Genomic DNA, 17193 nt, shown 5'->3' with positions numbered 1-17193 from the left:
ACTGGCAGCCATTCTCCAGGGTTTCAGGCAGGAGACATTCCCAGCTGTGCCTGGAGATGCTGGGAATAGATCCTGTAACCTTCTGCATGCCAAGCAGATGCTCTGCCACTAAGCTATGGCACTTCCCTTAACCTCCCCACAATGAAATCAGGACAAATGCTCCTCCCAGCACATGTGGCACAAAGAAATCAGGATGAATGCTCAGTAAAGGAGGCCATCAGGGTGACCATGGGCATGGAGGATATGGGCACAGTGAAGAAGACATGGCTGTGTTTCTTTTTTTTTTTTTACAAAATATTTATTAAAATTTTGCATAATAAAACAAATCACAATCAGACAAAACAAAAAAGAGAAACAATCATAAACAACACAATCCAACAAGAACAATAAAGCACAATAAAAAACATAAGAAAAAACAAAAAACAGAAAAAAGATAAAAATCTAGTTTTAGCTTACTGTCTTTATAACCCTCTTTCCTGACTTCCTCACATCTCCCTTTTCTGTGTTCCCCTTTACACAATCCAATTCAGCAATTCCTTACCCTCTTTCCAATCTTATTCAATGTTATACATTTCAACCTATTATGTTTTCGATTTCCCTTTCCTTTTAAATCCATTTTTCACATGTTCTTTATAACTTAAACCCTTGTATCATTTATTTAGTTTCAACATAATTTTACTCTGGTCTTTTCACCCTTTTTTCTTAAAACATTTTTGCATATTTCTTTTTACTATGTCACTGATGCCAAATTATATTTATATCAAACATCATTTTAACATTCAAACATTTTACAATGTTTTTGGAGATATTCTTTGAACTTCTTCCAGTCCTCTTCCACCGACTCTTCTCCCAGGTCTCGGATTCTGCCAGTCATTTCTTCCAGTTCCATATAGTCTATCACTTGCATCTGCCATTCTTCCAGAGTGGGCAAATCTTGTGTCTTCCAATACTTTGCGATAAGTATCCTTGCTGCGGTTGTTGCATACTGTGATGGGATAATGAGCTGCTTGTGCGTAAAGCTTGATCCCTCTGGGGTTTGGCTGGTCATCCCAACCTAGGCACTAACGGAGCTCCCCAAAGCATGACTCCGTTAGTCGCTGGTAGAATCTGACAGTGGGCGTCTACGGAACCTACGCCAACATAAAAGCTGTTTGACAGACATGCGCTTTCGTGACTCTCTGCGTGACAGTTTCCGGCGCAGGGTGGGAGTTCCTAACGGGGGTCTTGTTACCTCTTCGCTGTCGTCACTGGAAGTATCCCAGAGCCTCCCCTCCGCTGTGACTCCTGCACTCCCCCTGCTGGTTCCTTCTGCCGCAGATTCTCTCCTATTCTCATGGAACTTATCCACCACCTCTTTCTCCGATGGCAGTTCCCTGACATCCACCTCCCCCCCAGGGCCCCCTTCACCCCCTCCCGCCTCCTCTCCCACTGGCGGTGAGGACGGAAAGCCCCTGAAGGAACTCTCCTCGTCGTCCGAGGATTCAAACACTTCTAGCCACGGCGTACCGTCTCTCTCCCCGTCTTCCTCTTCTTCGTCTGAGTCGGCTTCCTCACCCACCCCTGACTCAGGGAACCCTTCAAACTCTCCTTCCTCATCGGTGGTACCAAAGTGTTCCCTTCTAAATCGTGCCACGGGTTGCGGTTTTCTTGGGAAACGCTGATGAAATGTTTCTATTAAAACCTCGTCATTGACTACCTCTGCTGGTACCCAAGTGTTTTCCGACTCTACTTCCCCCTCCCATTCTACCAGATATTCCACCTGATTCCCCTTCCACCTGGAATCAATGATTCCTGCCACGTTCATGTCGCGCTCTCTCTCTTCTATCACGGGCGTTTGGGTGGCCTCTCTCTCATGCTCCCCCCACTCACGTCCCTCTCGGTACGGCGACAGTAATGACCTGTGAAATACTGGGTGTAACTTCATGTGACTGGGCAGCCTGAGTTTGAATGCTACTGGGTTGACCTGCTGTATGACCTCAAAGGGTCCCAATCTTTTGGGTCTCAATTTCTTACACCCTCCTTTGAACGGTAGTCCTTGGGTGGATAACCACACCCGGTCCCCCACCCTTATGGTTTCACCTTCCCTCCTATTTTTGTCTGCTTGCTTCTTATATTCTTCCTTGGCTTTCTCTAAGTTAAGTTGAAGCTGACGGTGGATCGCTTCCATCTCTTCAAAAAAATATTCCGCCGCCGGCACGCTCCACCTCTCCCCTCCCTCTCCTGGGAATGCCCGGGGGTGACACCCATAATTTGCCAGAAAGGGACTCATCCCTGTGGACACGTTCTCCGCGTTGTTGTAGGCAAATTCTGCTAGAGGTAACTTATCCACCCAATCATTTTCTCTGTCTTTTACATAACACCTCAGGTATTGTTGTAAAATCCCATTTGCCCTTTCCGCTTGCCCATTGGTTTCTGGGTGCCGAGCAGTTGAGAAATTGAGTTCTACGTGTAATAAGCTCATCAGTTTCCTCCAGAACCTGGAAGTAAATTGTTTCCCTCTGTCGCTCAAAACCCTCAAGGGGGCGCCATGCAACCTAAAAATATGTTCTACAAACAACTTGGCGGTTTCCTCCGCTGTGACTGCATGTGAACAAGCTATAAAATGACACATCTTGGTTAATAGATCTACCACCACCATGACAGCTGTTTTGCCTTTGGATTTTGGCAGGTCCGTCATAAAATCTATGGATACTGCCTCCCATGGCCTTTCGGGCGTGGGTAAGGGTTGTAATAGCCCCGCTGGCGCCACCCTCTCTCCTTTTGCTCGCTGGCACCTGACGCAACCCCTGACATATTCCCGTACGTCCTCCCTCACCTTGGGCCACCAAAACTCCCTGGTAACCAACCACATGGTTTTGTGCTGTCCAAAATGTCCCGCGGTGGGGCTGTCATGCAACTGCTTGAGTACTCTGCCCCTCAGTTCCCCGTCGGGTATGTACAGTGCCCCTTTGTAATACAACGCCCCGTTCTTTTCTTCAAACCCCCCTGTGTTCTCCTCTGCCCTCCGGAGCTCTCTGAGTTTCCCTTGGGCGTATTCATCGTTCTCAGTACCCTCCATCAGTTCCCTCTGCCCCACCAATGCCGCCCCACACACCCAGCGGTCTTCAGGGATTACATGCCTTGCCTCGGGCGCTCCCTCCCCCTCTAAGTACTCAGGTTTCCTGGAAAGAGCGTCCGCCCTCACGTTCTCGGATCCGGGCACGTAACGAATCTCAAAGTGGAATTTGGAGAACTCCTGGGCCCATCGTACTTGTCTCTGGTTCAGCACTCGGGCTGTTCTCCAATATTCCAGATTTTTGTGGTCAGTTCGGACTTGAACCTTGTGCTGCGCCCCAATCAGCAAGTGCCGCCATTTCCGGAAGGCTTAATGAATGGCGAGCAGTTCTCGGTCGTATACTGTGTAGTTCCTCTCGGATTTGTTCAACTTCCGCGAGAAGAATGCACACGGTCTCCATTCAGACGTATCTTTTCCCGGCTGGAGAAGAACGGCCCCCACCGCTCGGTCTGACGCGTCAGTCTCCACTCTCATTGGTTGTTGTAGATCCACATGCAACAGTTGCTCTTCCGACGCAAACGCCTGCTTTAAGCGTTCGAACGCCCGCTGCGCTTCTTCCGTCCAAACAAATTTCTTTTTGCTACTAAGACAATCCGTGATAGGCGCTGTCAAATGGGCAAAGTTCTTGATGAACTTCCTATAGAAGTTTCCGAAGCCCAGGAACCTTTGCACGTCCTTCTTGGTCTTTGGTGTTTTCCATTCCAGTACCGCTTGAACCTTGCTGGGATCCATGGCCAACCCCTTGTCAGACAACCGGTACCCCAGGAATTCCACCTCCCTGGTATGAAACTGACACTTCTCCAGTTTCACCCACAGCCGATTTTCTCGCAACTTGCTCAGTACCTCTCTTACATCTCACACATGCTGCTCCTCATTCGCTGAGTACACCAGGACGTCATCTAAGAACGCTACGCAGTTCTTGTAGAGCAGTGGCCCCAGGACGTGATTCATGAATGATTGAAAGCAGGCGGAGCCCGCTTGTAATCCGAAAGGCATAACTAAATACTCAAAAGCCCCCAAGGGGGTGAACATAGTGGTCTTCCACTCATCCCCCTTTCTCACACGTATCAAGTTATATGCCCCCCTAAGGTCCAGCTTGGTAAAAATTTTCCCTTTTCTCACCTGTGTCAGAATGTCATCAATTCTAGGCATAGGGAAAGTCACTGGTTCTGACACTGCATTTAGGCTTCTGAAGTCACATACAAGCCTCGGTTTGCCCGTGTGTTTTTTGTCCACAAAGAACACTGGGCTGCCCCCCACCGCTCGTGACTCTCTGATGAAACCTCGCTTGAGATTCTTGTCAATGAACTCCCTTAACTCCTGCATTTCACTGTCTGACATTGCATACAGCTTGCCCACTGGCAATTGTGCTCCTGGGAGTAAGTTAATTTGACAGTCAAAGGGTCTGTGCGGGGGCAGTCTATCTGCTTCCTTTTCGCTAAAGACGTCAATCAAGTCAGCATATTGTGGTGGCACCTTGCCCTTGCCCATCACTTCCACCCCTGCTAGAGTGGCCCTGGCCCCTGCCTGAACCTCTCCCTCTTTGCAGTGTTCTAGGCAATGTGCTGATCCAAAGGAAACCACTCTCTGATGCCAGCCTACTAGAGGATCGTGTAGTGCTAGCCAGCTCATTCCCAAAATAATGGGAGCTCCTCCCAAAGTGGCTACGTTAAACGCTATCAGTTCTGTGTGTCTTGCCACCCTCATTACCATTGGAACAGTCTGCTGGCTCACTTCTCCTCCCAACAGTTCCCTCCCATCAATCGTGGTAACCTGCAAAGGCTTACTTAATGGGATAGTCTGTATCTGGTGTTCAGCTGCAAACTCCTTACTCATGAAATTACAGGAGCTGCCTGAATCCAATAGCGCTTTTATCTTTAGTGGGTGTCCATTGGACAGTTCCAGCAACACCTCTATCACAAGCGCTGGTCTTGGAGGTTCCGGCGTGGGCACATTCACTTCTCCTCTGCCTGACTGCGGTGCCCTGATGCTGGCAGCCAGGCGTTGGCTTTTACTTGCTCGCTGCTTGTTTCTCCTTCCTCCTTCCCCCCAACAGTTCCCGCCATTCCTTGCCATTCCTTCCTTTGCGGACAGACTCTGGCAAAGTGACCTGGCTGTTGGCAGAGATAACATCTCTTGGCGCCCTTCCCCTCCTTCTTCCGCCCTTCACTGGTGTTTGAAACTGCGCGCGCGCGCGCTGTTCCAATTTCCATCGGCTCTGCTGGCGGGAAAGGCTGCTCCGGAATCTCTGGAATGCGGAAATCCTTCCAACGTTCCCCTTTTCCTTCCCGCTTTTCCAAAGCCCTTGCCTCCTGGCGCGCTCCTATGGACAGCGCTGATTTAGTCAGATGATCCATAGACTCCGCCCTGGGCGCCCGGGAAAGTTCATCTTTCACTGCCGGAGAGAGCCCTTCTTCAAACAGCATTTGAATAGGTTCACTCGCAAGGTCCCACCCCAGTCTATGAATCAGCATGCTGAACTCAGTCCAGTACTCACGTACAGATCGGCTCCCCTGTTTACACGCCATTAACTGCCTCCGCACCACCCCTTGCTCAATCTCACTGGAAAACATCAAGTCCATGGCGCGAAAAAACTTCATAGTGTCCTTTAAGATTTCATTATTGGCTGCCATCAGGGGCCGCACCCAGTCCCTCGCCCCTCCCTCTAGATGGCCGATCACGTACGCCACTCTAGAGTTCTCATCAGGGAAGTCATCAAACAGTAGGTTAAGAGCATATTGCATCTCTGTCCTAAAGGCTTGATAGTTCCTGGGATCCCCCCCAAATTTCTGCACCAATCCAGGCACCTTTCTGGCAAGTGGGGTGGGTTTCCCTTTATCCGCATCTTGAGCCCTCCTCTCCTCGAGCCTCGCCGTTTGCAGCGCGAGCTGGACCTCCAACGCCCTGTACCTGTCTTCCAGGCTTGGACCTCCTCCAGCCCCAGCTCCTGCACCTCCGGTTCCAGCTGGTTCGCTCATGATGCCCTCTGCTTGCACAAGCTGCTTTCAGAGACTGTCAGATTGCTGTGATGGGATAATGAGCTGCTTGTGCGTAAAGCTTGATCCCTCTGGGGTTTGGCTGGTCATCCCAACCTAGGCACTAACGGAGCTCCCCAAAGCATGACTCCGTTAGTCGCTGGTAGAATCTGACAGTGGGCGTCTACGGAACCTACGCCAACATAAAAGCTGTTTGACAGACATGCGCTTTCGTGACTCTCTGCGTGACAGTTTCCGGCGCAGGGTGGGAGTTCCTAACGGGGGTCTTGTTACCTCTTCGCTGTCGTCACTGGAAGTATCCCAGAGCCTCCCCTCCGCTGTGACTCCTGCACTCCCCCTGCTGGTTCCTTCTGCCGCAGATTCTCTCCTATTCTCATGGAACTTATCCACCACCTCTTTCTCCGATGGCAGTTCCCTGACACATACATAAAGAGTGTTCTATCTTTCTTTGGCACCAATTGGCCGACAATGCCCAAAAGGAAGGCCTCTGGTTTCTTAGGAAAGGTATGTTTAAATACCTTATTTAGTTCATTATAGATCATTTCCCAGAAAGCCTTAACCCTTGGGCATGTCCACCAAAGGTGAAAGAATGTTCCCTCAGTTTCTTTACATTTCCAACATTTGTTATCAGGCAGGTGATAAATTTTTGCAAGCTTGACTGGGGTCATGTACCACCTATAGATCATTTTCATAATATTTTCTCTTAAGGCATTACATGCCGTAAACTTCATATTGGTGGTCCACAACTTTTCCCAGTCAGCAAACATAATGTTATGACCAATGTCCTGTGCCCATTTAATCATGGCTGATTTAACTGTTTCATCCTGAGTATTCCATTTTAACAGCAAGTTGTACATTCTCGAAAGTATTTTAGTTTTAGGTTCTAGCAGTTCTGTTTCTAATTTCGATTTTTCCACCTGGAAGCCTATTTTTTTATCCAAGTTAAAGGCCTCTCTAATTTGATGATAATGTAACCAATCTCGCACTTTATCTTTTAGTTTCTCAAAACTCTGCAATCTCAATGTGTCTCGATCCTGTTCTAATATCTCCCAATATTTTGGCCACTTGGCCTCCATATTGAGTTTTTTCAGAGCCTTAGCCTCCATAGGTGATAACCACCTTGGGGTCTTGTTTTCCAATAAGTCTTTATATCTTGTCCAGACATTAAACACAGCTTTCCTGACAATATGGTTTTTGAATGCTCTATTAACTTTTACCTTGTCGTACCACAAATATGCATGCCACCCAAAAGCATTGTTGAACCCTTCCAAGTCCAAAATGTCAGTGTTCTCAAGAAGTAGCCAGTCTTTCAACCAGCAGAATGCTGCTGATTCATAGTACAACTTCATGTCTGGCTGTGTTTCTTGGGCTGCTTGAGCTTGACTCATAGGGTATTTCAGAGAGACTTCAGTGACATTTGTTTTGCTGTGAAGAAACCAGTGGCACTTCAGTATATATCAGAGGATCAGTAAATCTAACTGAACACCGGGGAACTTTCTTCTGAGTAAACATGCACAGGAAAGCACTGTACGGCTACATTCCCAAGCACACTCAACCAGGGAGAAAGTGCTATTGAATGCAATGGAACTTACATCTGAGTAAATAGGTGATTGGTTGTACAGTGGATGCTCAGGTTGCAAACATGATATGTGTAGGATGCGCATTCGCAACCCGCATCTGCATGTCTGTGCACGCGCGGGTTGCGATACTGCGCTTTTGCGCATGCGTGACCGCTGAAACCCGGAAGTAACCTGTTCCAGTACTTCTGGGTTTCAGCAGTCCGTAACCTGAAAAAACACAACCTGAAGCTGCTGTAACCCAAGGTATGACTGCACTGTCCAGCCCTACCATCAGGCAGCAGATTCTGAGTGGCATGAAAAGCAGAAGTGTTATATAATTTATCTTTGTATTTTCACAGCTGGGGTGGCATGAAGCTTTACCTCACATGCCAAAGTTAACATGCCTGGCCTTGGCTACTTTGCGCCTTGATTCTGAGCAGGGAGGAGGCGCCATTTTCTGCTCTGCCTCAGGCAGCAAAAGGTCTTGAGCTGGCCCTGATGCTCAACATGCTTTCCTTTCCTTACACATGCTCTGTCTCATTTCTACAGGTGAATACAAGCAGCAGCTTTATCGAAAACCTGGTTCCTGGCGCTCAGTACCAAGTTGTGATTTACTTACAGAAGGGACCGCTGGTTGGGCCTCCTTCCGATCCTGTGACATTTGCCATTGGTAATGGGATACCTCTGCATATCTCTGTTGTTTTGGTTGCTTGAAACCAGACGTTTTAGGCAGAAGAATTCTTGGTAGAAGAACGAGTGTGGTGCTGCTTCTGTAGAAGCCTGCAAGGCCCATGTGTTGAGTTAAACATTGGTTTTGTCTGTACATCACAGAAAGCCATAAGTAACGCTTTGACAGGAATGCACCATTTCTGGCCACTTTGCTCCTCACTCCTCACACTGGGAGAAAACAAACCACCATATTTGTCTTAGCATTGCATTTGGATTAGGGATTATAGTTTGTTTCCTCCCAGGGCAAGCAAGAGGAAAACTATGATAGTTATGGATCCATAGCTTACTGATTATGGTTTGTTGGAGCAAAACAAACCATAATCCATGCTTCAGTTTTAATTCTAAACCAAGGACTGTAGCATGTTTTCTTCATGTTCTACTGGGAAGGAGATAGTCCAGATAAACCTGCTCACCGGCAATCCATTTATTCCCTTATACCTGTAGTTGGTGAAGAATGAGACCAAGGGTGTGCCTTATTTACCCAAGACATTGGCTTGGCCCCTCTTTGATCCCATGTATAGTACTGTATGCCTCACCTCAGATTTTTGCATGATGACTAAACAGCTCTTGTGGATGAGGTGGGAACGAGGTGACCCACCTCTAGCAGAAACTCTATGTGCTGAATTGCAAACGTATTAATAGCTTTCCATGTCTGTTTTACAGTGCCAACTGGGATAAGGGATTTAACACTTTACCCTTTGGGCCCTACTGCTGTGGTCCTCAGCTGGAACAGGCCTCTTCTGGGTGTTTTCCGGAAATACATTGTAGAAATGTTTTATTTCAACCCGTCAACAATGACCTCGGAGTGGACAACGTACTACGAAATAGCAGCAACCGTCTCCTTAACGTCATCAGTGGTAAAGCACACTTGGATGCTGTAAATGTCTCTCACATGTTCATGCCCAAACTTCATCGTTCACACACAGAGAGAAACAAAATTATTCTAAAACAATATCCTTTTTAAATGCAGCTTCATGTAAATACAGTCACTATGCTTAACAACAGAACTACATTTGACTACTTTAATCTGTGGAACTGGCACTATTACAAGAGGCACATAATGCTCATTCCACACTGATAATAAATCAACATTTTAGTGTAGCAGCACCTACACTTTGAAACCCCTGACCTATTGACATCAAGCAGTTGCCTTCATTGTAATATTTTGCCTGCTTAAAACATGTTTTTTGAGGGGCAAGCATATCCAGAGACTTAGAAATTACATGGGTTTCATTTCATTTTAGCTACTGTTGATTTTAATCTTCTTCTAAATATTTCAAAATACCAGTTTTAACTGTTTTTTATCCATGATATTTTATATTGTTGTAAAACTCTTGCCTTTTTTATCACGGGGCGAGCTCCTGTTGCTCGCTCCCAGCTCCTGCCAACCTAGCAGTTTGAAAGCACGCCAAAAAGTACAAGTAGATAAATAGGTACCGCTCCAGCGGGAAGGTAAATGGCATTTCCATGTGCTGCTCTGGTTTCTGTGTTCCGTTGTGCCAGAAGTGGCTTAGTCATGCTGGCCACATGAACCAGAAAAACTGTCTGTGGACAAATGCCAGCTCCCTCGGCCTGTAAAGTGAGATGAGCACCGCAACCCCAGAGTCATCTGCAACTGGACTTAACTATCAGGGGTCCTTTACCTTTACCTTTTTAAATAAATACGTACAGCAGTTCAATGCCAAACACTCTGTAGGCAGTCATAGGTATTCTAGGTCCAATCCAGAACGTAGCCTTAACGTCGCTTTCAGATCCCACTTTTTCAGGAGCTAATTCTCTTTCTTCCATGCCTCTTCTTGTTTGCACATCTTTCAGAGAATAGGAAACCTTCTGCCTGCCTGGTATTACAACTTTCGGGTCACCATGGTGACATGGGGAGTCCCAGAACTGAGCTGTTGTGACAGTTCCACCATTAGCTTCATAACAGGTGAATAGAGCTTTGGAGAACCTTTCACAGTTTGTGTGTGTGGTTTTGCTCTTTAATATAAGACAGTGTGGAGGCTGCTGGCCTCTAGATGGAGATGGATTACAATTGCCACCATTCCTGACTGCTGGCTATGCTGATTGGAGCTGGTGAGAATTTGAATCCAAAAAGCAGGTTAGGGAAAGCTGGTCTAGTGGGTAAGAGTATTGGATTAGGAACTTTGATAATAGGAAGAAACCATTGGGCCTGCAAACCACTGTAGAACTTTCTTAAATCTGCAGTGACATCTGATGTTTCACCAAGCATTGCTTTAATCTTTTTTTTTTTAAGTTGGCAGCAACAGGGACTAGAACCTTGATTTTTTTTTAATACGAAAAAAGGAGAGGATAGGCCCTTTCAAGATGCAGAGTTTTGCCATTAGTTCCAAATTCTGTACTTTCATTGTGAAATTGTAGCACATTGAGGATTTCAGGATTATAATCTGAGTATGGACCAGTGTGGCTTGCAAAAAGATACTGCAGTACTAAGTGCTCTTGTTCAGAGTGCCTGCCAGCCAGCCAGCCAGCCATGTCCTTTTCTGGGACACCCCATTCCATTCTCCGGTTTTCTGTTCCCACACCCCAGCAGTCAACCAGCATTCTGTGGCCACTGGGCATGCTGAGTTTTCACTGAGTTGTTTTGGAATATTGCCCACTCCCGTGGCTTAGATTCCTTTAATGTCTGCAAACTTTCATTTCCCCTGCTTCCCTGTCATGTGTAGGTGGTACTGTTATGGCTACATAAGGATCCACACTAGGAACATGGGTTTGCTGTTGTACATCTAATTGCGAAATGCTTTGCAGCCTCAAATTAGGTGCAAATGATGATGATGCACTGTTTTTCCTTCTGATAGCTCCAGTATCTCCTGAAATCACTTCAGTTGAATATTTCAATAACCTTCTCTATGTCAGCTGGATCTATGGTGATGACAACACAGACCTTTCGCATTCTCGAATGTTGCACTGGATGGTTATTGCAGAAGGAAAGAAAAAGATAAAAAAGAGTGTAAGCTTAAACACCTTGTACTTCCTTTGGGTTTCGCATGCTGAGAGGCACAATGTCATGGATTTTTTTAAAAAGCAAAACAAAAGCTTGTTATGGGGCAGTGGGGGGGGGGTTGCACCTACAAAGGCCCTCGCATAGCACTTTGCAAGCACCAGAAACCAGCTGACTGTTTGTAAGCTGTTGGGGCTTGCAACAATGATCGTTTGATCATTGGGACTTGTTAGAGTTGATGCAAATGGAATCCCTGTTCTGGACCTTGTGCTCTCCATCACAGGAAAGAGTCCCCAAAAGTATTACTGCAAACTGTCTTAAACTAGTTACAAAATAAAAGTTGCAGAAATACAAAGTAACACATTGCTCTTAAACAAACTAACAATGCGGTCCAGTCTTCTTTAAGTCCTTAATACAGTGGTACCTTGGGTAAAGTACTTAATTCATTCCAGAAGTCTGTTCTTAACCTGAAACTGTTGGGGCCTCCCGCTGCTGCTGCGCCACCGGAGCACAATTTCTGTTCTCATCCTGAAGCAAAGTTCTTAACCCTAGGTAATATTACTGGGTTAGTGGAGTCTGTAACCTGAAGCGTATTTAACCTGAAGCATATGTAACCTGAGGTACCACTGTATAGTCTAAGAACATTCCTGCTTCCAGAGAGATATCCTATACAAGCAACTTGTTTGTTCAGCTATATAGCTGCAAATATAATTTTTAAAGTGCATTTTATAAGAGTTCTCAGGTTTCCCAGCAATGAGTCATTACTTAGTACACACACCAAAACGGAAATCTCCAGCCTCTCCTTATTTCAGCATTTATCTAAAGCTGAACCTTCTGCCTAATGCAAACTTCTCTTTTGCAAACGCTAATCTTTACGTAAGTTTTAAACTTCAGTGCATATAAACATTACATGTTATGCACATTAAATCTATATCTTTAGCAGGGCTCTCCTTGCACAGAGCTCGGTAAACCCCCTAAAATCAGCTGATCATTGGTGCTTGCAGAGGGCAGTGCAAAAATAGATTCCTCTGGCATTATTGTGGCAATGGATGATTGGCAGGTGGGCACTCCTGCCTACTTGTCAGACTTGACCTACAGGGGTGGGGGAGATAAGGATCTGTCCTGCCAGATGGGTCCAGTTCCAGACGAACTGGGATAGAACAACCACCCAATGGCACATCATGCTCCCACCCACTTGGTAACAGGGTTCAAAGTAATTTCAGTCTCTTCTGCTGTGGTGTCACTGCCTATGTGGAGGCGCTATTTCACCCACTGACCATTTTAGGTGACGCGAAACGTCATGAGCGCCATGCTCAACCTGCCACCCGGGGACATCTACAATCTCTCGGTCACTGCTTGCACCGAAACAGGAAGCAACACATCTGCGCTTCAGCTTGTGAAAGTTGGTAAGTTATTCCCTAGGGGAATGGGCTGCAATTTCGTGAAAGCAAAATATTGCCAAAGACCAGAAGGCGGTAAAACTGAGAACACCACCAACAACGGAACTGCCTGTTTTGTGCAGTTAACATGAACTGTCAAAAAAGTAGCACTGACCACTAAGTGTTCTATTTTAAGTCTCTTAATAAAAGTAGACAGGGTTAGATGCTAGTTTCTTGGCTTCAGTGATAAGATAAATAAATCAGGGGTCACCCCTGGACCATGTAGGATGAGGCCCAGAGAGCTGCTAATGGGGGAGGGGGAATCACTCAAAGTTGGACAGAGCTTTGCCTAATCTGGAGTGGTTCCTCCCTCCAGGTCCCTCCCAACTCAACAATTCTATAATGCTATGATTCTCCAGCAAACCTCTGCAGGCCCACCTAGCCTTGTTCATGGGAGGTGTGGGGCGACGGCTCCTGAACTTCCAGAGAAGTATTTCAGGGGAAACAAGCGGCTGGGGGGCAGGGATGGAAAAACCTCCTTCTGTTCATTTATTTTAGAATCCAAGCCATTAGGTTCTTTAAGAGAGAGAGAGAGAGAGAGAGAGAGAGAGAGAGAGTGTTAACTTGGTCCACGTTATCTAACAAAGCAAATTAAAGCACAGATGCAAGCAAATTTAAATTAACAATTTGGCGAGGGTCATTTTGGTTTTAAGAAAGTACTAGGAGCAGAACAAAGTCACCTTTGCAATTCAGATTTTAATAGCAAGAGGACTAGAGATTTAGGTTTATATGTAGAAAGTCTCTCTCTCTCTCTCTCTCTCTCTCTCTCTCTCTCTGTGTGTGTGTGTGTTTGTGTGTGTGTAAGAGAGAGAGAGAGAGAGAGAGAGAGAGAGAGAGAGAGAATTAATCTTATATCCCATCCTTCCTCTTCAAAGTAAGAACTTTATATGCCACACTTCCTCCCTTCAGATGTGTATAGACCACTGGATAATTCAGTTGGTTAGAGTGTGGTGCTGATAACACCAACGTTACTAGTTTGATCCCCATATGGGGCCGCTGCATATTATTGCATTGCAGGGGGCTGGAATAGATGAAAACCAGGGTCCCTTCCAGCTCAAAAATCTTATTTCGTGTATGTGTTTGTGTGTGTGTGTTTAATATAGCCCAGAAAAAGGCTAGGCAGCCTTGACTGAAAAAATAAATAAATGCCTGGTATATTTCAGAAAGCAAGAAAAAAATTATGAGGGCAGAAGAATACTATGCAATAATGCAAAACCCCGGAAGCTATATTTAGAGTAAATTATATTGAACAAAGAGCCAGAATTAGTAATAGAGTCTGTCATGGATGCCCGTACATTTATAAAGGATGCAATTAATAAAATGGAACAAGTGCTACAGCCCAGCATTAAAGTAAAGGGGAAGGAAATGGGTATGTTTTGCTGATGTAGCAGTAATGGCAGACATAGCACTAATGGAAATATTATTATTATTTTAAGATATGGAAGTGCTCAATACAATGAAGTCAGGCTTTTTGAACTCCAGCTAAAAATGAACAAAGAAAGATTTGAGAGATAGGTCAGAACCTGTCATGGCCCATCCCAGATAAGGAAGGCTTGTGCCTGATAGTTAACTTTTTGTTGGGAAGAGAAACACCACCAGCAGCTTCCATGGGGCTCCAGATGCACCTTATTACATGCTTCTAGCTTCTAGGCAGCTGTCCACAGGTCTGGGCTCTATGGAGCAGCTGCAGTAACAGTGAGACCCTACCTCTCTGCTGGCATATAAACCCTCCTCTGGCAGGTTGCATGCCCACAACCTGAAGACTTTTCCTGCACGGAAGACATCATTATTCTTATTAACTTTGAGAAATTGCTTGTCAAAATCTCCTTAAAATAATAACCCCAAGGAAGGCGGATATCAACATGAGAAAAAACCAACTATATGAACTTTCAAACGTAAAAGTAAAAAAATGACACCAACTTTTTCCTTGGGAAATGATATAAAATTTCTGAATATGACGGACTTTTGAACAGTCAAGGGTTGTGTGTCTTAATGAGCTTCCTTAAATATGGCACACAGTCTCATTTTGACCATCTCAGACTCACAGCAATCTTAGGGTCAGACAAGCTAAGAAGGGAAATGTGTGGTTCTAGCTCCACAAAATAACAGCTTCCGGAACCCTCTGTCAAAAGTTGTGCAAATATCATTTATCTTCCTAAAGGTGCACACACACACGCCAGTTAAGACTCGACTGAAAAAAGGAAATGAAGCAATAACTGAAAATAGGGAAGAGGGAGCAGCCCGCTACTTAAGGGTATTTCTGTTTAAAAATTGCCTGTTTACTGCTGACAGAGCTTTGGGAAAAGTAAAAAGCATCTCTGTGGAACCACTAGAGAGCTGGTTCTTCAACTGGTTCTGCCTGCCACATCTTCCCATTGGATTTGTAAGATACTTTGAAGTTACTTTCCTCCTGTCCCCAGACCCAGCTCCTCCGAGGTCACTTTTCGCTGTGAATAAGACCCAGACGTCTGTGACTCTCCTCTGGGTGGAAGAGGGAGTCGCTGATTTCTTTGAAGTCTTCTGCCAGCAGGCTGGTTTGAGCCAAGACGCAAAGATCCAGGTATGTGTTTTCTTCTTCTTCTTCAGGGATGTTCTACCTCCTCTTGTATCTCAATGGTAAAGATTTGAGAATCTGTTTTGTCCCCCCGCAGTTACGTTATCTTCTCCTACGTAAGACTATGACAAATAACCAACATGGTAGTTCTCAATTCAATAGTGCAACCCCAGTTTCTGCTGATTTAATAAATGAAAGCTATCCTACATGAGTCCTTTTCAGGTGCTGAGATCCACATGCTCAGGGAATCCATCGAGTGGGATGGGGAACAGGACAGTCCCTCTGGCCACACTCTTAGCTTTAAGAGAGTCAGGCTTTAAAAGAAGATTGGGCAGGTTCACTGGGGAATCATGCTATCTGTGGCTCCTCGCCACGGCGACTATATTCTACAACTTCTGAATACCAGTTGCTGGAAAACACCAGTAGGGAGAGTGTTGTTGGACTCAGAATCTGCTTGGGGGCTTCCCATAGGCATCTGATCTGCCACTGCGGGTCTTTGGCCTGAACTAGGAGGCTCTTCTTATGTATCTGAATTCAGTTCAATCAGGAATTGTGTACTATCAGAACTCCTGCTCACATGAGAGCCTCTACTGCAATACAGCTGTTGGTCACAATTTCACATGTTCAACTCAGTGTGTGACTCGCACTGTGGCCAGAGGGGTGTGTCAATGTCTGTGCCAGTGTGACTCGCTAGAGAACACCCTCCCCCTTCTGCATGCTCCTTGAACTCATGGTGGAGAACACCTGAAAGGGATATAGTTTTGATACTTTTCTGATTCCCTCATTATACTAGCACATCAGGACCAAGGTTGCTTCACAACATGAATGTGTCCTTAGCTAGGAGTCCCATCAACTGACATTTTCATTTGCCCATTCAATTTGCTTCCCAGCGATTAATCAATGAAAAGGTAATTCCATAATGTGCAACGCCCAGCCGTATTTGTTATATTTAAATAGCTTTGCATGTTTTCAAAACTGCAACACAGGTGCCTTTTTAAGATCCTAACGGGAGGGTGTGATTTTCCTGAAGTGCGACGTAGTTTGGGGATGACCAAATGCAAAGGAAAATGGGGCTCTTTAGTGCAGAAGGGGGAACTGGAATAGATGCATCTTCTTATGCAAGCGTAAGAAAGGGTGCTCCAAAATGTAATTCTCTCTTACATCTAGGAACCAAGGAAGCTACCTCATACTGAGTCAAACCATTGGCCCATTTAGCTCAGTATGATTGGCAGGGGCTCTTCAGAGGTTCAGAGAGGGTTGCAGGGCAGCTGCTCTGCCACTGAGCTAAAGCCCTTCCTTGCCCACAGCTCTTCTAAACAACTACTCAAGATATGATGTTGCGGACTCCAGCTCCCATCAGCACTAGCTGTCATTGCTTTTGGTGAGGGATGATAGGAGTTGTAGTCCAAAACTTCCACAGGGAGCAACTTTGATGACACCTGCGCTATAGGGTGCCCGTTTACATATCACCAAAAAGGGGGGCACCTATTTGCATAAAATTGAATGTGTTGATGCATATGAACAGTTGCAAACTTAGGTATAATTACTATAATTTAAAGACAAATGCCATATATCTCACCACAGTGGGAATGGCTGTGATCAGGTGAGGTGTGTACCTGTTGCTTCTGCTGACAAAGTGCTCATGGTCGATGGGTCTCTTTCAGAGCCTTCTTGCTCTCCCTTCTTGAGGCTGTTTTATCCTTAAACATGACTTGGAGTGGAGAGCCTGCAAAAGGAAGGACTCCTTCAAATAGAGGACTGTCCTTTAGCAGCCCTTCAGGTAGATGAAGGTCCTCTATAAAGTACGACACTTAGCTACTAGTACCCAGAAAGACAATCCTTTAGTATTTTCGTATCCACCAGTTTGGGAATCTGAAGCAAAGCACAATTCATTAAGAAGGA

The 17193-nt window shown here is 45.6% G+C and overlaps 1 protein-coding gene across 3 annotated transcripts in view; it reads left to right on the top strand.

Annotated features, from left to right (window-relative positions):
* Nucleotides 1–17193, top strand: part of PTPRO (protein tyrosine phosphatase receptor type O) — a 138594-nt gene that overhangs the window by 82915 nt on the left and 38486 nt on the right. For all 3 annotated transcript variants that reach the window (XM_081879692.1, XM_081879690.1, XM_081879691.1), the window contains exons 8-13: nucleotides 8160–8280; nucleotides 9003–9196; nucleotides 10155–10266; nucleotides 11156–11307; nucleotides 12584–12704; nucleotides 15158–15297. In XM_081879692.1, the coding sequence (XP_081735818.1) occupies nucleotides 8160–8280; nucleotides 9003–9196; nucleotides 10155–10266; nucleotides 11156–11307; nucleotides 12584–12704; nucleotides 15158–15297 (840 nt within the window). The remainder of the gene's footprint in view (nucleotides 1–8159; nucleotides 8281–9002; nucleotides 9197–10154; nucleotides 10267–11155; nucleotides 11308–12583; nucleotides 12705–15157; nucleotides 15298–17193) is intronic.

This window comes from Podarcis erhardii (assembly GCF_964252035.2).
Source record: "Podarcis erhardii genome assembly, chromosome: 10".
NCBI classification, from domain to species: Eukaryota; Metazoa; Chordata; class Lepidosauria; order Squamata; family Lacertidae; genus Podarcis; species Podarcis erhardii.
The sequence above is the reverse complement of the archived record's forward strand: the minus strand, read 5'-3'. Positions and strand labels throughout refer to the sequence as shown.